We start from the raw sequence: 25,792 nt of genomic DNA, 5'->3' as shown, positions 1-25,792 counted from the left end.
ATAGCTGGAACTATTCAACTCAATAAAGAGAAACATGATCATTGCTTAGGTAATAAACGTAAAAACATTTCTTTTTAGTAAAGCAAAACAAAGTGAATACAATTGGAGGAGGACACTAAAAAACACCACTCCTTTATATAAAATAAATGTAGTGACTGGAATAAGGACACTATAATATTAATTAATAAAATGTTATTTTTGGTATAGTCATATTTAATCCTCTAAGGAAAATTGTTTTTATGGAACGAAATCTACTTACAATAGACATGAATACAGGAATAGCTGTATACCCTCGGCCTGTAAGGTTGTTGTATTAAAAGTTTATTGTTTATTTGATAAAAGCCTTATATAAATACAAATAAACAATGTTGCTTATTATTGACACTACACACATGTCGATGTGTGTAGGGTTTTTTAGCTATGCTAGGTAAGCTCAGCAAACAACACTGACAGCCCACACACAGCGCAACCTGTCAGCACTGTGTTCTAAGCAAGCTGACATCGCCAGTGTTCTCCGGTGCTCACTGACCACAAATCTTGGCCAGCAATAGCGACGTGTGGGGACGTGCATTGCTGTCGCTATAGTCCCCACACACATACCGATGTAGGGGCATTTTCTAAGAGACTTAGCAAAGTCATGTGTGTAGGGGGGCAAAAGAGTATTTTATTAACTTATTATGTATTTTATTTTTGGCTCAATAAAAGTTTTCAAAGACATTTATATAAAAAAGGAGATAAATAATCAAAACTTTGTTGTTTACCTCTTTTAAACAAAATGGGTGATATTTAATAGGATGAGAGATTCAGAAAGTGAGAGATTTGGTAAGAAATCTCCAGGGTTATTTTTTAAAGCAGCAATCATTTACACCGCAATATCAAACTAAGAATCTAGCTATAATTTCTCTATTGCAGTCTAAAAAATGATAGACAAAATCTGATTGGTTGCTATGAGTATATATAGTAAATATACCAGGTTATGGTATATTGGATCTACAATGTCTAGGTCTTCAGTCATAATGTGGATCACTACTGGTCGACAGTCCAAAGGTTGACAGGGTCAAAAGGTTGACTGTGTCAAAAGGCAGACAGTCATAAGGTCGTCATGGCCAAAAGGTTGACATGGAAAAGGTCACCATGAGTTTTTAATTCTTTGGATGTCTATGTTGACATAGGTCGGTATGGACATGGTCTGTGTACCGAATCCCCTACACTCGCCGTGCTATTATATTCTCCCACCACGCCGTAGTGGATGGTAGGGTATGAAAATACCACCTATTAACACATTTTAGCTCAATTGTTCCTCAAAAACCACATGTCGACCTTTTGACCATTTTGACCCTTTGTCTGTCTACCTTTTGACCCTGTCGACCAATAGTGGTTGACCTAGCCACTGTAGATCTAATGACTGCATACCTGTACCAATATACCACTGGTGGGGAATGCAATGTATCAGGTGTCTGGTATCATATCAACTTGGTGTGCAATTGTGGGGGCAAATGCTATTTTTGTCCAGTGCATGGAAAATACCACCTACTTTTGCATGTAGTTGCATAAATCCTGGGTAGCTTTTTTTTTTCAAACAACATTTAGATTGGAGCTAGAATATGCCACTCCAAAACTAAATTGCTCTACACATTTTAAATGTGTTTTCCCTAGCACAACCATCACACCTATGGCATTGGCACCTGAGAGACACCAACAGACTAAAAATCAGCCTTGGTATTTAAAGCACACAGGCCCACCTTGGCAATGGCATCTGACTCCTGGTACCCTTCTCTCGTCTCCCCAAGTGGTCTTCACCAGTATGCGCAACATGACATCATGGTGTCATGTTGTGCTTTACATCGAGCAGATGGCCAGGAGGTGGAGCTATTCGGCCAGGCCTCCAAAAAGATTAGCCCCTGATTGTGGTCCTTACGTGGATCTCTCTACTTTTACTTTCAGGTAGGGCATTCTAATAAATAATATACTGTATCCTTCACTTTTATAAATCACTGCTGCTTAGCAGATCTATGTAATGTGCAGCTGTAGGATACAGAGGTGAGCATCAGAGACTGACTCAGCACCTCCTACTATTCTGCAGCTGTACACTACAGAAATTTGCTTAGCTAAAGTGGTCTAAACTAAGAAATACATCGGTCTTAACCATAGTTAGAATTACTTGGTTTGCTTAACAAAACTGTTAAATGTTAAACTCTGCTACATAATGTTGGGAGTTTTAGACATTATATGCACAGCATTGTGGGTCTTATTCAGAGGTGGATGTAGGTGCAGCCACTCTGTGTCTTTATAATAATGCCATGGCCATGGCTGATAGTGTTCCACTGCCTGCAGCGCAAATCCGCCACTGTCCTTATTAAGACAAACCATCAGTCCCACGACCGAAGGTGGCCCAAGCTGAAGGCACAGATTATTCACCTGGCTCTTTCTTCCTCAGTGTTAGTGCAAATGCATCCTCAAATACAGTAGCTGAATGTGACACAACCATGTCTGGGTAGCCTCCCCTGTTACAACCTGGAAACGGCCACCAAATTGCTGTTAAAAAAAGTCCCCTCACTGTTCACATAATGTGAACTTAAAGCTGTCTTAAGGCTGTGTCAACTTGAGCATCACTCCACTTTGTCTCCTCCATTGAGTTTCTTAGGGAAATAGAGGAAAGAGACTCAGGTCGGGATGTACTGTATCAACGCTTACCGCTGCGCTGATATCCTGTTTTTGAGGCTTTTGTCCTTCTTCCTGATGTATCAATAATGTTTCAAGTTTTTAATTTACGCATTTTTAAAGTCTCGCAGTGGTCCCGCAGCGAAGTGTACTTACATTGGTCTGAATGTAAGCTGACGTCCTGGGGAATGTATTAAAATTCATGATGTCCTTTGTTGTTTCGCCAAGTTTGACTGGCGGTGTAAAGCCCCTCAGTCTGGAGAGGAGGCGGGACCTGGGTGTAAGTTGGGTGTGTGTGGGGGGAAACACATCCACCGGGTGCATGAGCCAAGGGACAGCTACTTTGACCACGCTGTGGGTGTCTGACCAGGGGCAGGAGGTCAAGATGCAAGACCTCCGGTGCCGGGAGCCTGAGATGGTAGTGAGGCGGGCAGTGTGGGACTGCTGCTGCATGCTGCGAGAGGTAGGGGGTGTGGGACCTGCACCGGGTGTCAGACAGGGGTCGGAACACAAATCTCCTACAGGCTAAAGGGGGGGAGGAGTGCAGGACTGCTGCCAGGTGCTGAGGGAGAACAGAAACACACACACAAAAAAATATCGGAGAAGGGCACTGTATACGCAGCCCAGAAAAAAAATAATACATAATGCAGAAAGTCCCGCAAAACGGATGCGATACAGGCACGAAAAAAAAAGGTAACACCCAAGAATATTGATACATCCCGGCCTCAGATAGAATAAAATGGGGAAATGCCAGTATTCAGGACATGGATACATGGTAGATGCTTGACTCTAATTGTGTGAGTGTGTCCCCGTAGAGTACAATCATTTCTATCTGAGTTTCTTTGTGTATCCCCCCTAGCTCTATCTCAAACAGAACAGGTAACAAATAGAGCTAAATAATGCTTGTAAGTAAAATAATAATATTGTCCATCTTTCAGCCATCACGTAGCTATTTGACTTTTGTGAAATAGAGTATAGGTTATATGTACAGTAAATTGTTTTTGTTTTTATTAAAGATATTGCTCTGTAATTTAGTAAGCAATAATCGCACAACATAAAATGAGCATACACAAATCATGTTCTGTTGAGCCTCTTACTCACATTTGCAGAAAGTTGGGATGTCAGTGTCGCAACTTTTTCTTGTGACGCTATCAGCTCACGACGCAATTTTTGTATCTGCTGTTTAATAAGTACAGAACAAACTTCAATATGGAAACAACTTTTTAAAGCTTTTCTTTAAATTAAGAGATTATATAAAACATTAAATAAACTAATACATTTGATTTAGAATAGATATCGATAAGAAAAGAAAATGGGTGGGATGTAATGGAGTCTGAGGTCGCTGTACTTTTTTTTTTTTAAAAGGTGAATTATTTACAAGGCAAAACCATGCCATGTAAATTATTGCCCCTTCAAAAAGAATGTCCAAAATCGGCCAGCATCCCGCAAGTGCAGTGATCTTAGACAACCCACAGCAGTTATTTTTCACTGAAGAACAGTATACAGTGAACACAGAAGATAAGTAGAGGGCATCTTCTGAGTAATGACCCTTCTTTGGCTTTGTCTGTAGGCCAGGCATGGCCTATGGCCCTCCAACTGATGTGAAACTTCAAGTCCCATCATGCCTTGCCGCAGTTTTGCCATAAGGGAATGCTAAAACTTTGGCAAGGCATGCTGGGATGCGTAGTTTTACAACAGCCGGAGGGCCACAGTTTGGCCATTCCTGCTCTAGGCACTCTGTGGTGACTTATTTAATGCAATTTATTTTCACAACCTCTGTAGCAGGTAAATCCATTACCAACTAATATGTTACATTTAACATGTGTGTGTTCTGTATGATCAATTACAGCTACAGCTCTGCTGCCATAATGTCATTTGAAGCTTCTCTACAAGAACGTTGTGCCTGCTCCATTTTGGAGGCGCTTATATATTATTAGTTCATAAAAACACTTCAAAATAAACACATTGCAGGTGTTCATTTACTCTACCAGAATATAAGGGTTGCACATACTGTACAGTGGTCCAGATTCTCTAAGCTTCAAAAGTGATAAAATGGAGAGTGATAAACAGCCAGCCAATCAACTCCTGTCTGACATTTTTCAAACACAGTCTGTGACATGGCAGGTAGGAGCTGATTGGCTGGCTGTTTATCACTTTTGAAGCTTAGAGAATCTAGCCCAGTATCTATATACAGTAAATTACAAACAATTCAATAACCACCAAGATCACAGTAAAATACAGGGCATGTAAAGAAATTATGCCATGCGTGGATGTGAAGTCTACTCTACCTGTGGTGCTCTCCGGAAGGGGAGGCTTACTAAGTGATGCCTCTAGCATTAGCAGACTTGTTATTTAACATCTTCCAGCCAGATTGCTTCCAAAGGTTTTGAGGATATAAAATGTCATTCTCAAAATGAGTGGAAGATAGGAATCTGACAATTACCAGACAGGTCGTGTCTCATATTAGAAAAGTAATAAAGTCACTAAGGAAGGATAAAACTGGGCTTCTTAAAACTAGAAATGGAAAAAAATCAATTTCCTGTCTATGATAAAAGCTTTAGCAAGTTGGAGAAAGGTGGTGACCTTATCCTGACATTTCTCCCTTAACTATCTAGAATGAGCAGACTTTCAAGATGATGGACCTGTGGAGGGGAGATTAAGGCAAATAAATGTAATTTGATGTCTCTGATTCACAGATAAGGAATATTGACAAGAGCCCGTGTGTAATTGGGTCTACTATAGATTTCAGTGGCAATGCAACTTGTTCAAATATGAATTTGTATTAGAATAGATGCAATTTGTAAATAGATCTACGGTAGCTGTATAAGTACTTCAGTATATATATAGTTTTTCACATTAATATTGGCACAGCTATGTTGCATAAGCTACAGTTTATCTCCCTCTGGCCATTTCTCCTCAAAATTTGGCATTTGTAATATGTAACTGTTACATCACACCTTTTGCAGGAAAAACTTTATTAATATGTATATCCAAAATGTTCATTACCTCTGAATGTGCCTTTTCTTCAGCCTAGGGAAAAACGACATATTATGTATGTACAGTAAGTCATTTTACCATATTTAATTTATTATATAACAGGTTTAATGTCCATCTAGCTAAAGGCAAGGAGGACGACCTATGCAGTCCCTCCCCGCTCTCACTGGCTGCCCTTCCAGACATGATATTTAATGAATGTTGAGTAGAATTCTGAAAGCAAGAGAAACAGACAGAAAAGGAGAGGGATGCAGGGAAATAAGAGACATGGGAGAGAAATGTGTGAGAGGAAAAAGACAAGAGGGGGAGATAAAGCTGGGGAGAGATTGGTGATGAGTCTAAAATACTATCAATCCATACTATATATATATTATATAGTATGTTTTATCAATATATATATTGATAAAACAATCCATCAATAAACTGAGTAACCAAGATTACAGTTGATCGCTCGATATGAGGAGTCACCCAATAGCAGCTGCTTTAATTGTGGGGGTAGATAATCCTCACATGAAACCAAGAACAACAATTTTACTATGCAGATGTGGGGAACACGTAAGCATATAAAGCAGCGCTGAGTGCACAGTGGGCCTTATTGTAGTTCACTCTTTCTGACAAAATCCTTCTTAGATGGACAAATGTGCAGAGAAAATTAGATTTGGGTGAGAGATTTTGTTTCTGTGCAGGGTAAATACTGACTGCTTTATTTTTACACTGCAATATAGGTCTCACTTTGAAGTAAAACGCCACCCAAATCTAATTCTCTCTGCACATTTGACATCTACCCCCCTGCAGTGCACATGGTTTTGTCCATCTAAGAAGGATTTTGTCATAAAGAGTGAACTAGAATAAGGCCCAATATGCTTATGTGTAAGCCACATCTGCATAGTAAAATTGTTCTTAGAAAACTATCCATGCCTGCAACTTCATTTCTTATTATTATATGTGTTAAAATTAAACATATTAAGAAAACCTTATACAGATTTGTCCTCGTACATCTATTTTTTTTTTTTTTGCGTGAATGGTGGAATTTAGATACATTACAATGGCTAACAATTCCTTGAGTTTCTGAATTCAGCATTCTATTCTGTACCTGCTAACCCTCCAAGAACATTGGCTCCCCCGCATCACCACTTGCTTCCTAGTGAAGCAGGCAAGATTGGGAGAAATTCACTGCAATCATGGAGTAGGGTGAAGGGGGGGGGGGGGCTTAAACATGTAGATCATGCCTTTAACCCCCACACGCTATCAGTGGACTCACAAATCACATAAAATTCCTGGGGTGGCTCAATGACATTATAGCATATCCATGAATTGGTTAGCAATGTCTTCTCTCTGGGCTTCTTCCAGAAAGTAGGTAAGTATGTCTTATTCATAATGTAGCACATACAAAGTCACATATAGTGTCCTAGATGCTAAGGATTAGCATTTTTGTGGCATAGGAATTGGTTAGCGATGACCATCAGTGGGTTATCCAACAATGGTCACCATTGACGGTAACATTGATGGATAATTTAGATTGCATGAAATCATCTGCAAGTTAACCTTTGTTGGTTTCACAGTCAGCCCTGCTTTAATGTGAAATGAGCTGCGTGCCAATCAGAGCCCTCGGTTGGGGCTTTGGGGGTGTCAGAGGTAGAGATAGGTTCTATATCCTGACCCATTGGAGGAATCAATTATCTAGTTCTCTCCATTGATGGCAATAGAAGTTATCATTGGTCATAGACCACTTATTTTAAATCATTGATGGTTTATTACCATCCCTATAATTAGTAGAAAGTGACCGGTTAAGCTCGAGGATGGTGGGCGCGGCTCACTTTTTCCTAATTTTCCCAGGTTAACATGTGAGTTGCACACAGTAGCTGAAGAGTAATACATATAGTAGACAACACAACTCTCACAGGCTTTCAGGTTATTTGCTAATGTGTTTTCAACTTTACAATAATTACATGCATCTGTGTTTCTGGACACATTATATGTTGTGAACAGCCGAACATAATCTGGAATTTGGAGAACAGTAGTTCATACAGTACAGTATCTATTGAAATAAAATGATAATCCTATTCAATATTTATGCAAAATAGATGGCTATTCTTTTTTTCAAAATAATACTGAATTTAGTTGATTCGCTGCTGACATCTACTGACCAAAGATATGATAAACAGAATGTATGAAGCACCCAATACTGTGCATGTTTTAAATCTCTAGAGAGCAATGGAGGTAATCTGAAATCAAATGATGGTTAATTGAACAGCACATCAGCAGCCATGTTGCCATAAAAATGTCAGATTCAGTTGCAAATAATCCTATAAACAGTACAGTTCACTGTATATTTGACATATTATATTAAAAGTCATACATAAGTACAGATGTGAGGCTGCACCTATATATTATTTGATGATGTGTAGATCATTAGTCATGAACCTGTTCCCTTGTTGTCTATTACTCTATAGAGAAACAACCTTAATGACCAGAGCTGTCTATTTATATAATGAATAAACTTTAAGATGAAACACAACATGCAGTATGTTCATTGATGATAGAACTTCATACATAGAGAATAATCTGTTGACTTGTTACAATATATTTTCTGTAAAACTTACAGTGGAGTACAGAGATGATGTACTGGAAACCAGCGATAACGAGGATCCATGTACTAAAAAAAAAAGAGAGAAAAACATTTATTCAAAGTAAAATTTAAACAAAATTGAAAATGCGTATAGCTACAGTATGACACTGCGGAGAACAGCCAGAAGTCAAAGCCTACACCCTCAGACTAGTACCAAACACCTTGCTCGCAATCCCTTATACTCTTCACCAGATCCCACATCCCTTACACACTCTCCATCAGGTTCCACATACCTTACACACTCCACCAGATCCTACATCCCCCTTACACACTTCATCACTTGGACAAGAAGTCTGCTCTCAGGAGTAACCAATTCTGCTACAGACTGACACATCCAATGCTCGATCCAATGTCACTGGTTAAATCATTCCTAGTCAATTTGTGCAGTGTGTCAGGGCACATTAACTGGCTTTGACATGAAAGGATGTAATTGGTCTGCAATAATGTTCTGGTAAATAGTACTTGTCAAATAAAATTCACATTAATGGCAAGACCCAACGTTTCCTAAAAGAACAATGCCTTTGCCTGCTTCTTCCCACAGTGCATCCTGGTGTCATCTCTTCCCCAGATAAATGATGTGCATACAAATGGACATCCACATGTTGTAAAGGAAAACATGAAACCATCATCAGAACCAAGGCAACTTCACCCATTGGGGCAGATGTATGAAGTGTTGTTATGGGAGAGAAGGGGTATCAGCGCACGTTATGTCTTCTCCCCCATGTATGAAGGAGCCGGGATGCGGTGAAAGACAGGGGGCGTTTTGCGCCCCTGTCTATATCGGCCCTGCTATCTAAATGATAGCAGGCCGAATGTATGAATGGTCAGCATCGCTGACCGTTCCACCCAATGCCAGTTTTGGCTTCGCCAGCAGCAGGCTGGCAAAGCCCTATCTAAACAGCAGGGGCAGCGCTGTCCCTGCTGTTAGCTCTGGGCTGCACTGGGGATCTCAGGTGAGTAGCGAGATCCCAAGCATGCCCAGTCGAGCCAGCCAGGGGACATGAGACAGCGCATCAGTGTAAACTGATGCGCCATCTCCAGGAGGGGACATCGCCGTAGGGGGGAGTTAGCGCTTCCCCATTTCGGCGGACAAGATGTTAATACATCTTGCCGATGTCCCTTCCTGCTTCGCCTCACTAATAAGGCGAAGCAGGAAGTATTATAGCTGCGCGATAAGCCCCATTAACTTTTTCAACAATTTGTGTTATATACCCTGTAGTAGCTCTTTCTTGGGAGTGGACTTCTATCAATACGTGCATCAATGAGCCTTGGGTGCCCATGGCCCTGTCGCCAATGTCCTTCCTTGGACCCTGTTTGGAAGGTACTAAACCACTGCATACTTGGAACACCCCACAAGACTGCCTTCTGGAGATGTTTTAACCTAGACAAGTAGCCATCACAGATCAGATCACTCCGATCCTTACCCTTGCCCTTTTATATGCTTCCAACTTCAGGAACTGACTGATCACTTTGTGTCTAACACTGTGCAGTATATTGCATCCCTTGATAGATGACATTGTAAGAAGATAACCAATGTTATTCACTTCTCCTGCCAGTGAGTTAATGTTATGATTGATAGGTGTACTTTATTTTCCTATAAAAAAAAGCTGACATTGTGTCTTTTTCAGAAAATGAACATTTGCAGCAATAAATGTTGTTTGTTTGTCTGAACTGGAGCCATAATGCCTACAGAAAACTATTTTGCCATCACTACTATAAAGTTATTTTCCAGTAGCAAAAACCATTTCATTTAATTACATTTGTTGAGGAAAATTTAAAGCATGTCATTGTGAGTTTAAGGAAATATAGATATGAAATGTAAATAGTAATTCCTTCATTTAGTTAATCTGAATTACCTTCTTCCATGCTGTCTCTAAAGGAACCTGAGTGACTAATTGTCCTTGGCCTGTCCTCTAATGAGGTAGCACTTCCTCCCAGCTGCGAGTCTTCATATAACTCAAAGGAAGCATCTTGTGCTGGAATGCTATTGGACCTCATCATGTTCGGTCCAGGAATTGTAAACTGGGATAGGTTGGTTGGACTTACTGCAAGAAAGATTTCAGAATGCAAATAAAATGTATTATAACATGTGAAATGATTAGGAAAAACCCATAATTAGTAAATCAGTTTGATTAACTGAAGAAAATATGGCTTTATTCAAGCAACGGGGATCAATTTGGATCAATTATTTGTTCCATCTGTAATTCTTAATTGCTACAGTATGTGAATATATTATGTAGTATAGTAACTTAATAGCTGCACACACAGTTGTTTATCCCAGGGGACTATTAAAGTGGAAACAGTTACAGACTCATGGGACATCTCAAATTTTTGGGGTATAAAAATTCTGGATTAAGTCCCCAGGCATCATGTATTATAGATATTTACAGTGGTATAAGTAGTATTATAATTCAATTAACTGATTGGTTCATATGAAATGCCTCTCAATATACATTAACCTATAAAACATGAGGAGAATGCATCACTAAGTTTTCTCATGATAATCAAAGTTGTCACTCAAGAAGTATTGTTCTCATAGCCTGGAGATTTCAGGTACACTGGTACAGCATTCATACATTTCATAGCATGGCTGTAATCTCTGGGAAGGAAAGCATGTTGATCCAGTGCCCATAAAAGTTGGCACTAGGTTTGTTTTAACTAACTTGTGTCTGGTTTCACAATATAAATTAAAAGCACACACTTGTAGTATCCATGTTACTGTATGTTAAAAACTGTAATGTCTATGGCTCGTTGATAATATTTTGGGAGGAGAAGGTTATGCAACCTGTTTTATGTTAATAATTATCAATAATGTGTACTTCGTCACTATTTAGACGTAGGTGTAGTTATTAAGAATTATCTCAACTAAGACCACAGGTTCTGCTAATTCATGTGGGACACACCCTTAGGCATTACTGCCTGATTATAGATTCCCTAATGCATTCACATCTGTGTCTTTGGGGGTAATTCTGTACCGCTCACTAAGCAAATAAAAGTCAGTCTGAACTGATTTTATTTATGAGCGCTAGGACGAAGACAGGGCGGGCGACTGACGTCCTGTGACCTCAGCCACCTGCCGCTGGCAGGCATCGGCCTGCCCATGTTCCCATGGGAACGCCTATAAAATGCTGGGCATTCTCATGGTCCGGCCTTGTGTCCGTCCCGTCCCTCCCTCTCCCCAGCCATTGGCCCGGCAAGTGTGTAACTCGTCAAAGCCATTCCCTGTCGGGTTTGCACATGGGCAGAAATGCTCAAATCCTGACCCCCGGAGCTGGGGACGAATTCAGAGCGCTATGAGAGACCCTTTGTACTCAGCTTCTGTGTGAAAATATGCTAATGTCTCTGATGCTATGATTTGTATTGAGATGCCCACAGGCGGAATCGCAAATACTGTACTAGTAGCTGTATACAAAGACACATCACCGGCTGCAGATGCTTCAATAACCGACCATCTGAGTATACATATTGTCATGTTATGCAGAATGGTCATGGGAACTAAGGGCCTTATTCTAGTTCACTCTTTCTGACAAAATCCTTCTTAGATGGACAAAACCATGTGTACTGCAGGTGGGGCAGATGTAAAATGTGCAGAGAGAATTAGATTTGGTGAGTTATTTTGTTTCTGTGCAGGGTAAATACTGGCTGCTTTATTTTTACACTGCAATATAGATCTCACTTTGAAGTAAAACCACACCCAAATCGAATTCTCTCTGCACAAGTAACATCTACCCCACCTGCAGTGCACATGGTTTTGTCCATCTAAGAAAGATTTTGTCAGAAAGAGTGAACTAGAATAAGGCCCAAAGACACATGATAATCACTCAACTCTGTAAATCTTGTGTACAACCCTAAATCAGGCCCTACGTACCATCTGTCATATCTCATAGGTAGTACAATGCCCCCAAAGAGCTATAGTACAATTGGCTGGACATTTCAATTTCAATTGAGGAAACACATTTGTGTAATTCCTTTTTCTCTCTTAAATCAGCAGTAACCAGAGATGAATTAAATCCGCCTGCGTCACTAGATGCATTGAGGGAAATTTACAAAGATGGGAGTTCTATTTCACATGGAATGTTGCTATGGGTAACCAACCAGAATCTACTTCTTATTTATTTATCACCTTTTAAAACTCACATCTTTGTAAATTCCCCCCCTTTGACTCATGCTGCAGCTCTAAAGTGTAGATAACAGCCATGTGGTTAATATGTTACGAATAAACCTCAATGCACAAAGTACTGGTATAATAACAGAATAGGGGATGAAGATATTATCTCTCACCCAAATTGGAGTAGTGATATTTCCCGCTGGCGGAGGAGGACATGCCTGATGGGGAGACAATAGGAGATTGGCTGCAGGTGTCTTGTAGGCCTCCTGTTGAATGAGAACGCAACCACTCTTTCCCCTCCTCCTGGCTGGCCTGGCGAGATGAGGGAGTATACCTACAACAAAAATCATATGTTTCTGTTAATACATTTACATGCAGCACACAATACAGTGCAAATTGTGGGATTAAAATTAAGCCACATCTAAGAAAATATGGTGGTCACAAAATGAAACCGCAAATAATAATCACTGTGTTAGAATCAATGGTACTCTTTACCTAGCACGGCGCCCATCGCGGGCATTGAATGCACTACAAAATGGGGTGCGACGCGACCGACGCGATGCCCGCGATTTCCCATAGGGACCAATGTTAAATTTCTCAATTGACCCGATTTTTCTGTTCAATGCCTCAATTGACACGATTTTTCCATAGGAATCAATGTTAAATGGCCCACAGAGGCCAAATAGCCACCCTGAAGTGTTAAATGGCCCCCACAATTGTTAACGCCACCCCACGATCAACGTGAACCCGAAGCGTGGCGAGCACAGCGAGCCCGCGAGGGGCGGCGGTACGCGTCCTACGACCTTTTCATACCCCCACTATCCACGTCGGCGTGGAGTTGAGAATAGAATAGTGTGGCGAGCGCAGCGAGCCACCAAGCCCGAAGCGTGGCGAGCGCAGCGCGCCCCGCGAGGGGACGAGGATACCTGTGAAGCCCGCGAAGGGACGCGTTTACCTGTGAAGGTATCCGCGTTCCCTCGCCACGCTTCGGGCTCGGTGGCTCGCTGCGCTCGCCACACTATTCTATTCTCAACTCCACGCCGACGTGGATAGTGGGGGTATGAAAAGGTCGTAGGACGCGTACCGCCGCCCCTTGCGGGCTCGCTGCGCTCGCCACGCTTCGGGTTGACGTTGATCGTGGGGTGGCGTTAACAATTGTGGGGGCCATCTCACACTTCAGGGTGCCTATTTGGCCTCTGTGGGCCATTTAACATTCTTTCCTATGGAAAAATCGTGTCAATTGAGGCATTGAACAGTAAAATCGGGTCAATTGAGAAATTTAACATTGTTCCCTATGGGAAATCGCGGGCATCGCGTCGGTCGCGTCGCACCCGATTTTTAGTGCATTCAATGGCCGCGATGCCCGCGATTTTTTTACCTGCGATGCCCACGATCAAAATCGTGGGCGCCGTGCTAGGTAAAGAGTACCGAATCAATTTTGTCATTTGTTTGGAATATGCAATGCAGTACTGTACATCATGCATCTACAGTGCCTTACACAAATATAGAATGACAGCACAGTACATCACAGATGTTATGTTGAAACCCAATCACATTGGCTTTTAAACATTCCACAAGGTGTAATGCCTAAAGAAGTATACCACTGTGTAGATTCGTCTCCCACATTCGGATAATAGGGTGCACTCACACAAAGGCCCCATGGCACATAAGGGGCCCCTAGGGAGGGTTCAAAGCAAAATGGGAAAAGTATACAGCTACAATGCATTTGAATAGGACAAATTAAAAGCAAATAACTGGGCATACTCTGCATTTCTATTCAAGACATAGAATCCATCTGAGCAGGCATTTAGTCACTGACTACTGGCAGTGGTTCCGGTTGTTTGTTATGAAAATGTGTGGTTGAAATATGATGTTCAAATGAAGAAAGCCTCAGAGAACCATGATCCAGTATCTATGGCGGCCATTAAATGTTCAGACTATGCCAATTAAATCATTTATGTAACAGGCGGCCAATTATCTTCCATTTTGACTTAAATTTAACACATTTGTATTTTGCAACTGCACATGGTGTAAACCTAATTGTATTTGGATGCCCGAAGATTATGGGAACTACTATACTGTATGTAGGGTTGGTGTGGATATATCGGAAAGGATCCTGGTAAGGGGTGTCCCAATTTTTACAACAAGGGCAAATGACCCAATTAGATTTCATTTTATAATATTGCCTAGAAAATATTACTTTAAATTCATGTGAATGCTTCCTTTTATACATGTACATTTATATTATAATATTACATTTGCTTTAAGGTAGAATTAAAACCATGCAACAGTTAGATAAAGCACAGAACAAAGCTTGGATTAGACAGAACCAATACAAGAAAATGGAATTCTGTAGTAGTGTTAACAAAGTATTTAGCTGGAAATCTGTTTATTCGATAATGGAATGCGTGCTTTGCCGTAGAACATCTCCAGACTGGGAACAATTAACAGCTGATGTATCCAGGAAATAGCAGCTGATCGCGTATGTATTTGTTAGCCGTTAAGTATTAATTAGTTGCTGGAGGCCATCATTTCACTGATTTTATCTGCACGCCATTAAACCTGAGCATAAAACAACCAGAAATGACATGCCACAGTAAACAGTAGAAATGCAGATGATTAACTTCTACTAAATAAATACTTTTTGTCATTCCTGGTGGTAGTCCTCAGAGACACACTGTGACACCTTTGCCTTGGTAACAAAAGTACAGCATTATTGTCGTATATATATGACATGACATCATTTTACAGACATTTAAAACAGTACATTAAAGCTGTAAACAAATGACTAGAAAGAAGATACAGAAACAGATATAAAAGCAGATAATGGGAAGTCAAGATGTGTTAGTATCTGTCTGAAAAAAGAAATGTCGTCCAGCTTTATTATTGGAATTCACAATGAACCATTAGTTTATTTCTTTGCTGCTTTTCCCTGTTAGTAGGGGGGAGGTGGGGGGGTTCAATTGTGGGTGAATTGTTTTTGTGAGCTGCAATCTTGAGATACAGTAGCAACACTAAGGACATAAAGTGGTAAATGTATGAAGCTTGGAGAAGTGGTATCTATCCCCATAAAGAACGTTATGTGCAAGGTGATAATGCTCCAGCCAATCAGCTCCTAACTGTCAAGTTACATATTATTACCTTGCACATAACGTTCTTTATGGGGATAGATACCACTTCTCCAAGCTTCATACATTTACCCCGTAGTTACTTACGGTTTTACACGAGGCCAGGGCATATTGCCACATACTGCATTCACAGAGCTACAGCTATGGCTTGAACAAAGGTAAAAATAGAGACTACAGAGACCTATGATGAATGTACTAAATACTTATGGACACTGTAAAAAAAATAACAATGAATACAGCATATAGTAAAGTATTCATGCTTCAATTTTTACCTTTCATCAGACATCAGAAAAGACTTTGTGAACACAGGCAGGGCAATACACATACAGGCCAACGTAAACTCCCCCCCCCCCCCCCATATTGCACATTCTGTGGATACATAGAGCTCAATCAGTGCCAAACAGAGAGAGAAATTGAATAGACTAACAAAAAGCGCGAGACACCCAAGATGTACTAAGGCAGCAGTCATGCGCAAGGAAGATTTATACCTTAGTCCCTTTTTGGGCAGGGTGTTTCGGTCAAGTTGCAAACTGTTAAGATAAAGATAACCCCTACAAACAAGACAAAAACCATTAGGAGAAAATACAATGCATAGCAAAATAGAAACAAGATTCTACCAATAAGATGTACTTTCATATAAACAAGAACAACATTTAAAGTGGTTGTCCATGCCTTTAGGTTTTCTACTATTTTTCACTACCCTTATCCGTACACGAAGATGCCAAACCTTTTGTTTCTATGAACTGCCATGTCTGCTGTACAGAGACTAAGTACAGGTGGCTGGGGCTTGGGGGAAGGTACCACTTAATTGATACTGATTGATATAGACAGCCTCCACAACACTCTCCAAAACCATAAGAGTTGGTGAGAGCAGTACATGGGATTTTAGATGATAGATCTACAGTACACCGTCTAGATAGACAGCCAATAGGTTTACAGATACAAAAAGATTGACAGACGAAAGAATGATAGGTACAAAAAGGTCCACATGACAATGGTCCACACACAAATGTTCAATGCATTTTTTAAAGTTTTTCACATATTTCCCAATATTTCCTTAATTTACTATCCACATGGAATAGGATTGGGTAGTGGAGCGAATCACCTTTCCCGGAGCATGGTGAGGGTATGCATTTCTACCGATGGTGGTCACTGAACATAAATTATACAATATGTCAACCATTATTTTATGATGACCATTGTCATGTCAAACTTTTCACCCTGTCAAACCTTTGTACCGTCCACCTTAAGCACTGTTCACCTTTAACCTGTCAATTTATGGCTGTCTGCAGTACAGTATCTAGATGGTGTATCTAAAGTATCATATGGAGCCTCCCCTACTACTCTCCATATGGTCAACCTATTGCATGCCAACCATATAGTCAACCTATTGACCAACTAGACATCGTAGATTTATTACACCAATTCCAGTATGGGAATAATACTATAAACTATGCTTTTCAATGTAGATCTTTAGCTACTGTATAAGTGAATGTAAAGTTGGCTGACTTTCATAAGTGAATTGCCAGCGAATACACTTCGAGCTACAGCGCTGCCATTTTGCAGGTCTTCCCAAAGTAATATTAGCCGCAACGTGTATTTGCTTGCATACATTCTTTACTACCGGTATATAAAACATTTAAGGTGGGATTGGGAAGTTGGCTGTGCTGCACGTGAGATGTTGCCCACCAATTCAGGAGTTCTGGAGGAGTATTTTAAGCTGATTTTTTGAGCTGATGCTCCTGCACACACCTATACGATTGTTGGGCCAATCAGCTGATACCGGGTAATAGTTCTGATGATCATATACAGTAGGTGTCTACCCATCATTACATGCATTTTATAGGAATATTGCATGTGTAAACTTCTAATTTATAGTGTTTTTAATAGTGTGAATTTAGTATGTTATTGTTGTTATCTTTAAGTTATTGGGCACCACAATGTGTCCACAGCTTGGTACAAATGGGTATGAAACCAGATTATGTAACCAATGTAGCTCCAGTTATGTCATGGCTTGACTGAATATACAGATAGCATTTTTTTAAATTTGTGTGCACCAACCTTTAATTCAGATTGACAGCTGTAATAGTGTATTTGCTGAGCATATTCATACAATGTGGACAGAACAGAGAAGGACATCTAAAGTATAACAATAATCAAATAACAATTAGCCCTAGGTACTGTAGACATAGAGTATATAAATGCACATATAAAAGTGTGCCAGTAAATACTGCAGACATTCAGTTAATTTTAAATAGATTTTATCCAGAAATAGTAGGTTTGCAATTATTTACATTTCTGAATAATAACAAAATATTGGCTTTAACAAGGAAACAGTGCTAAGTCCTGGCCCAGCTAAAGAAGAGCTAATTGTTATTTGGCTATTGTTCGCCTTTAAACTTCCTTATCTGTTATTTCCACAATGTATGAATGGGTGTAGTACAGCGGGCCGACAGTCAGGATTTCAGCGGTCATTATACTGTCATCGGAATCCCAAATGCTGGAACTACGACAGTGGGGCCAGTGCAGAGAAAGAAGTCCTTCAGGCTCGATGTCCCGCTGCGCTCTCCACAGGTTCTATTCTCCGTCTATGGGGGTCATGGACCTCCAAGAGGGAGAACAGCCCCTGTAAGGTGGTATCCGAACTGTCTGGCATTTAACAGTTGGGATTCCAATGTCGGTATACTCCCTTTCGGAATCCATTGTGTCGGACTGTCATCCGGAACCTAAATGAATATTATAAGCAAAGACACGTTTACAGCTGTTAATCTGAATTAAGGGTACGTATATAATATTTCAGAAAATGTGGGCCAGCAACAAAAAAGGCAAAAAACACTTAAGAACCTTTGACAACAACAATTTCTACTCTGTAAAGTACTCATTAGAGTCTCAATAGAACATCATTATAGTCCAAATGACAATTACGCTCTACAACATTGCCAGTTAGGCACATAACCCTGTTAATGTATCAGCCTGTTTGTGTTACACTGATATGAGAGGAAAAATAAATGGTTATAATTAATATTGTATGAATATCATTTATGATCACGGCAGGGAAAGAAACTTAGTGGACACCATGTATTTGTAGATTGGATGGTACCTGTGGAAATAAACATGTCGTTTTCAATTTCACTGACATTAAACATGTACAGTGATCTACATAATTCCATGCTAATAATTAGTAGAACAAGGCAAACTCATCACATTCTTCATTTAAATAAAGTATTGGCTTTATTATATGTGTGGGGGGTTTTCTTCCAAGATTATAAAACATATTTGATCACTTGAGTTGCACAAGTTAATAGGAAATGTATTTAGTCTCCAATTCAGCTCTGACACATCAATAACAACACTCATATCGTTCATTGACACGTATTATAAGTGAACATGCAGGAAGGTTTCATAGTAACATGAATAATGAGGGCATCATTTACACTGGTACTTAAAGTACTGATTTCATCTAGGTGGTGCACCAACAAAGAGACCCAAGAAAAACAAAACAAGCATCTAATAGTAAATTACATAAACGGGAGCGACCGGAATAATATAGTGGACGTGACAGAACTTAATTATATTAGTAATCAATAAACTGGTGAATTTGTAATTTGAAATAGTAATTATCTGGCAAAATATCAAAACTGCACTGATTATTTGCAGACTGGCATTAAACCACAAGAGCTTTTCAATGTTGCCACTTCAGTAATGTGCAGATAGTTTCTCCTTTAAGGCAGTTCACCTGTGTTTCGGCAACCAACAGTAGATATAAGTGGGGGAGGAGTTGTATAGTTGATAGTGATAGGAGGCAGAGTATCTGCTTTTGTACCGGTTTTCCCACCGTCTCACATTTAGTTATGTGTGGTTTGTTAGTTGTGCATATGGCAGTAAATAATGATTGGTTATGTTTTACACTTTAGTGCATAGTAATCCAAAAATAAAATATCTGACACTTTGTGGTCTCACATAATTTGAACCTCACAAATGTCTGTAAATAAATAAACCAATTAGTTGTGATACATTCACTCCATATACAACTTTTGAATGCATGATAACAATTGAGCAAAAGGGCTTTTTCACTGGCGCATAACACTAACATAACTCTGACATCAAATCAAATCGTAAAACATCCTCACCTTTCTGAGAGCGTTGACCTGACGCTACCCGTCCTCATTAGCATGCTTTGAAGCTCCTGTGTGCTTGTGGTCAATCCAGATAGCGAACTATGATGGCTGAGTGGCAAATCAATGGACTCTGAGCTGGTGTGAAGACTTGTCATTGACTGGTAGCTAGGAGTATCTTTACTTCCAGCGGAAGAGCTGCTGAGGTTTGCTGTCCACACTTGGCCACCTGATGTAAACGAATGAACCGATGCTGGGCTGGAGGCCAAGGAATGTCCCAGACTTATGACATCAGGTGTTAACTCGTTGGCTTTGCTAAACAAAGGGCTGATGCTTCCACTTTGCCCTCCAGGACTCCCCATGCTGCCAGTGCCAGATGAAGGGGAATCTAAACTGCCTTGTCTAGCCAGAGAAGTGTTGCTAGGACTAGACATTGCGGACGTTGTTTTCCCACCATCACTACTTGCAGCAGCAGAAGAAGGTTTATTTCCTGTTTTTGTGCCAAATAATCTACAAAATAAGAGAATGATATAAACATGCTTGCCTGGCAAGGCTGAATGCTTTCAAATAATAGAAAATTAAAACTGTAGCTCTAATTAAACAATTTAAGGTGGTGTAAAATAATAGAGTTGGGTCAGATTTAGCGAAATTTACGGTTTTAGCATATGAATCTGATTAGCATGTCAATGCGCATAAGATGCATTTCGGACCTTATTCAGATCCATTCGTCCCTTCAGGCATTCGCACGGAGGACCAATGTTGTGCATCTGCGCAGGTGCGTTTCTGCGCATGTGCAGATGTGGGGTGCGTGCATCCATGGTGAACATTCGGTTCGCCGCGTGCACGCACCCTACATGGCGAGAGGGGGCGGAGATGGGTGGGGGGCGTCGGCCATCCCCATTAGCATATGGGAACACCCAGCGTTTCATGGGCGTTCTCAGGCTAATGAGGCCGTGACGGACATGCAGGGGGCGGGCAGCTGACATCACTGGTTGTCAGATGCCCGCCCTGTCCTCGCACAGAGTGCACACAGATTAGAGTCACTATATAGGTGTCTCTGAACTGCGAGTGCTGGAGAAAACATTTGATTGTCAGCGACCATCAACTGATTTCTCCCGGCCTGCGAATGGATGATTTTATAAATCATCCCTTCTCAGTCATGCAGGGGTTCGTGCGAGCGAGGGGGGGGGGGGGGGGGGCGCCGGCACTGTGTGCAGTGGGTGGCACCTGATGGACTCGCAAGGCTGTGAAATTCACAGCCTTGTGAGTCAATCATAATAAGGTCCTTAATGTAAAAAAAAAAATTTAAATTACATGTACAGCACATAAGGTATTTTGACAAATCAAAGTATATTTGTTAAGGTAGAAATCATTTTTAACATGTTTATTTGTTACAAATGTGCTCTGATGGGTGCAAATTCAGGAGACTTTGCTGATGTTAAAATGGTGCAGCACAGCACATTGCACCCGTTGCACTGAATTGGAATGACCCACTTATGTTTGATAGGGCATGTTGCAGAGAAGAGGCCTTATGTGATGCAGTGTATAATATGGAATCTGATATACTGTATACTGTGAATTGTTGGACTATCAATGTAGTTATACCATGGAGAAGAACTTTGGCAGATGGTACAGGGTATATGTGATGGGATGGGACTGTGGGCCCGATTCAGACCCAATTGCAGGGCTATAAATTCACAGCCATGTTGATTATCAAATGACCGCATATGCGTGCGCCTCGTAGTGCACATGTGCAAGGCCATCAAGATGATTGACAAGCGGCACCTGGACATTTTTGACAATGTTGGTCATAATTTGCAATACAATACAGTATACTCCAACACAGCATGCATGATATGCATTTTTATTAATATATTTATTTGCTTTCATTATGTGTACACTACTATGCACACCAAACTACAGGTTCGTCACACACCCCTAATGCATACCATTGTATGTTATTGTAATGCTGATTATTGAAAGTAATGTTCCAAATATCTCTGGTGCACTAATCATCAGTTAATGTAATGTATGCATTTCAAACACAATAAGCAACTATGTATAAGTATAATAATATCAGCTAGAATTAGGGAATAAGAAAGAATAAGTGCAATTTTACTGCAAACTATTCTTTTCAAGGATGGCAGACATTTTATTCTGAGAGCAATAGATACTTGATAGTCAAATAATAATTTTTCATTAAGACATAAATCATTATTATTAACCAATAATCTCTTACTGGTACAGAGAAACAAATGAAAACATTATATCGTACTGTAGATAAACAAATCATTATATCAACGGTTCTTTTCAAAAGATGGAGAAGATCCTCTATTCCCCACAAGAGGGAGACAGTTACATATAAAACACAACTACTGTAACTTCATTTTCAGACAACAGTACACTCAATAAAACAGATTTTTTGAAAAGCATGTTCCACGTGACTTATATTAATCTATATTAGGTGAAAAGTGCTGCAATGCCCCAGCACCTGAAAAAGATAAATTGCACTGGAAATTAAATGAGTACTACTCCATTAGAGGAATCAGTGTCGTATACTAAATCCTGCCCTAAGAGAAATGTTCCTGTTTGTATCCAGCACAATAGTTACATTTCTTAACTATATTAAGGACCTTATTCTGATCCGTTCGCTCCCCAGTGCATTTGCACAAGGGAGGGATGTTTGGATTCTGCGCATGTGCAGACGCCGGGTGCGACAGGCACAGCGAACTCACTTTCCCATTCGCACCCAACAGTGTGGCCAGAGTGCGTGGGGTGGTGGCGGATGAACGCACCCATGGAAACGGGCAGTGTTCCCATGAAAACGCTGGGCGTTCCCATGGAGATGAGGCAGTGACGCTGCCAGGGCAGGCAGGGCGCACAGGGCACACGTAAAGCTAAGACACCTGAGAGTGTCTTAATTTTGTGTACTCATTCCATATCATTCAATGGTCGGTAACCATCGAATGATGTGGTCCTCGTCCACAAGACTGCGTATGGATGTTTATGCAAAATGGCTATTTGCAGATATGCAGGCAAATTTGGCGAGTGCGGGGGGGGGGGGGGAGGAGCGCTGCGTGAGAACCAGAATAACCTAAGTGGTGTAAAAAAAACCACATAGGGCCTGATTTAGACCTGTTCACTAGGCTGAGTATCTTGGCAGCCTAGCGAACAAGTAAACACTGCCTGGCCGAACGTCCACCAATCCCCCCGCCTGCATTTGCATGTGAGAGGATGTGTACACTTACACATTCCTTTGCATGCAGCCGCATGAGTAAAAAATTATTGGATGGTCGCCGTCTATGGAATGACTTTCAGTCATTGACATGGAAGTCAGTCTAAACTGACGAAGATGGCTGAAAAGGGGGCGGGCGCCGACGTCATTCCAAGTCAGCCGCCTGACCCAAGCCACATCGACCTGCCTGCTTTCTCAGGGAAACACCCAGCATTTTCATGGGGACGCCCATAAAATGCTAGGCCTTCCTCAGTCTGTTACCTGCACCCTTTCCTCCCCTGCCTGTGTGAGGCGTTCATAAAGGGGGTCAGCGCATATTAGCCCATCCACATGCGCAGACCCACAGAATCAGAAACGGGGACGACCGATAAAAACTGAATAGGGCCCATACTTTCATTTATACTGTAACTTCATCAGTTTTCATTTATTAAATTGCAGTATCGTGGCAACAGTTCTATATTAAGCAAATTCCTGAGCCTGAAATAAATCTAATTTTGTTACATTTTGTTGTGTTTTATTTTTTTATTTGGATTTTTTAAAAATAATTACATAGAATTTTTTTTAAAAAAACTACTTGTTAAAAGGTAATTTGTTTTTTAGCACATGAATTCTTTGCTGCGGAACATTGTAGCAGTATAAAATTTTATACGAATACATTTTGTTCATAGATAGTGTTTGCTTCTCACATTAAATCAAAATAATTACATGTAATTACATTACATGTGTCCAGAAAAACTTTTTACATTCACAAAAGATTCTTTATATTTATCTTTTTAATGTTCTCAATATCCAATGATAGTTGGGTACAAAATCCCGGTAGTTAAAATCCTGACAACCAGATTAGGGGTAACCCTACCTCCTAATCCCATCCCTAACTTTCCCTTCCCACAGCCTATCCCTAACCATTTCCTTAGGCAGTTTAACCCTAATTTACCACCACCCTCCAGCCTAAACACCCGCCTTCCCCAGTGCTTAATCCTATCTCGTAGATCAGTACTTACCTTGGGATACATAGAGACTCTGTCGCATCTAGCTCTCAGTATATTAAAAACTAGAATCAGATTTTGCACAACATATAATTACTACTAGCATTCTTACCTCCGGAATGTTGGTGAAGCAATATCAGGATATTTTGATCCCGGCTGCCTCAGACCTTGAGTACCACAAGCACTGGTGGATGTCGGGCTAGATTTAGGAGAACTTGACAAAGAGACACTTTCTGAGTCTGACACTTTTTCCTTATCCTTGTCTGTCTGATTGATTGGAATGGGGCTGGAACGTTCTGATGCAATCTTTGAGGGCTCTCTCAGTTTGTTTCCTGCTGCACCAGATGATTTGCTACTGGCATTGGAGTCAATACTACTGGTGCTTGATCTGTGTCCTCCCCTACCTGGAATACCACTTGTATTGGACTTTGAAGGACGTGGTAAACTGCGATATTGCAGAGTCGCTTTTGAGTTGGCTAACAACACTCCATCATCTTGATTTTGTGATCCATCAAGACTGGTTTTCCTTCCATCGCCTTTTCCAATTCCTGATGACTTAGGCATTTTCCCAAGAGTTGCTGATCCACTAGTAATGATTACTCCACTTCCACTTATGTTAGAAGATCCAACCCCAGCCTTCTTAAATCCAAAGGAGCCAGTAGCTGTTGGTCTTGCAATTCCAGAAGGTGGCTTTTTCCCTTCATCACCGCTGCTTTTTCCAGCATCTGATGGAGAACGTTGGAGCGGTCCACCTTTAAGTGGTGTTTTCACTTTCTCAGAAGCTTTTGTATCATCTGTTTTTCCTGTTTGGATATGAATAACAAAATTACATCATTTAATGAAAAGGGGCCCTAAAGGTAGGGTATAACTAGTCAATTAGCCCCAAACTGTCCTGTCCTAAATTCCAGATCTAAATACTGTAGGTAGCCTTTAATATGATACATATAAGAAGAATACTAGACAAACATCACAAGCCTCTTAATTGTGATACTGTAGAAATAATTTTGATATATTACTTTCTCTTATTATGTCAGAAGATAGAATGACACAACAAAGTGGGTTAACATTCTATTATTTTATATACACACACACAGTACCTGGTGTTTTTAGAGAGCTACTTCCAGATTTGTGTCTTGATGACGATGTGCTGATTTGAGCAGTCATTCCTCGCCTCCATGACCCAGTCTGCGAGATGGATAGAGATTTTTGTCCTCCTTTGTCTGAGTCTTCAGAGAGTCCAGATGAATGCCCTTTCCATTTGTTGGCCTCAAGGGTGCAGTCATAGTCATCATCTTGTTTTTTCAACTCCTCATTGCACCATGGTTCAGTACCTGTCAAAGCGCGTTTCTCAGCATCTGTTTTTAGCTGCAAGACATAGAAAATTATATTCAAATGCTTTCTTAATTAAATGTCATGCATAAATATATTAACATATTTTATATTTACCACAGCATGATTAACAACCTGGAAGAAAGTGAACTTCCTAAACTGTAAGACAATAAATGGTACTTGAGTAAAATCTGACTGACTAATATTGTGTAATTTCTGTTAACAGTGTATATTCATTGAGGCAGACTGCAGCAGATGTGGCAGGCTTTATTACACACTTTGGTTAAATGAATTGCCACTGGTGGCTGAATTAATACTACACTGGATCATATCTGTGTGTGTCCCGTAATTGGGCATACTAAGAAACCCAAGTATATTGGTTCAGTTTTACTGTAGCATGCCATTTTGCACCCAAAATATTGCACCTGCTCCACTTGTAATAAATAGGTTGAATGCCTGAATAAAATAGTAAAATAGAAGTTATGCATGGCTCAAACTAAATCAAACGTTTATCTAAATTTAGCATGAAATGATGTAACAGGTAAGTTCACGACTGTAAAATCAATAATGTTCCTGCATAGTTGAGAGACAGGCAGGTGTGTGTGTG

The 25,792-nt window shown here is 40.4% G+C and overlaps 1 protein-coding gene across 18 annotated transcripts in view; it reads right to left on the bottom strand.

Annotated features, from left to right (window-relative positions):
- NAV3 (neuron navigator 3) overlaps positions 1 to 25,792 on the bottom strand; it is a 582,637-nt gene that overhangs the window by 64,237 nt on the left and 492,608 nt on the right. For 16 of the 18 annotated variants that reach the window (XM_083182606.1, XM_083182597.1, XM_083182601.1 and 13 more), the window contains 9 exons: positions 24,954 to 25,221; positions 23,969 to 24,659; positions 19,651 to 20,145; positions 16,009 to 16,071; positions 12,566 to 12,726; positions 10,141 to 10,329; positions 8,259 to 8,311; positions 5,668 to 5,691; positions 3,763 to 3,840 (listed from right to left, as the gene is read on the bottom strand). In XM_083182606.1, coding sequence (XP_083038732.1) covers positions 3,763 to 3,840; positions 5,668 to 5,691; positions 8,259 to 8,311; positions 10,141 to 10,329; positions 12,566 to 12,726; positions 16,009 to 16,071; positions 19,651 to 20,145; positions 23,969 to 24,659; positions 24,954 to 25,221 — 2,022 coding nt within the window. The remainder of the gene's footprint in view (positions 1 to 3,762; positions 3,841 to 5,667; positions 5,692 to 8,258; positions 8,312 to 10,140; positions 10,330 to 12,565; positions 12,727 to 16,008; positions 16,072 to 19,650; positions 20,146 to 23,968; positions 24,660 to 24,953; positions 25,222 to 25,792) is intronic. The other 2 variants (XM_083182604.1, XM_083182611.1) reach the window with 1 other exon arrangement.

This window comes from Crinia signifera, chromosome 4 (assembly GCF_055691185.1).
Source record: "Crinia signifera chromosome 4, ASM5569118v1, whole genome shotgun sequence".
Taxonomy (NCBI): domain Eukaryota; kingdom Metazoa; phylum Chordata; class Amphibia; order Anura; family Myobatrachidae; genus Crinia; species Crinia signifera.
Note: the sequence above shows the minus strand (reverse complement) of the source record. Positions and strands in the feature narration are given on the sequence as shown.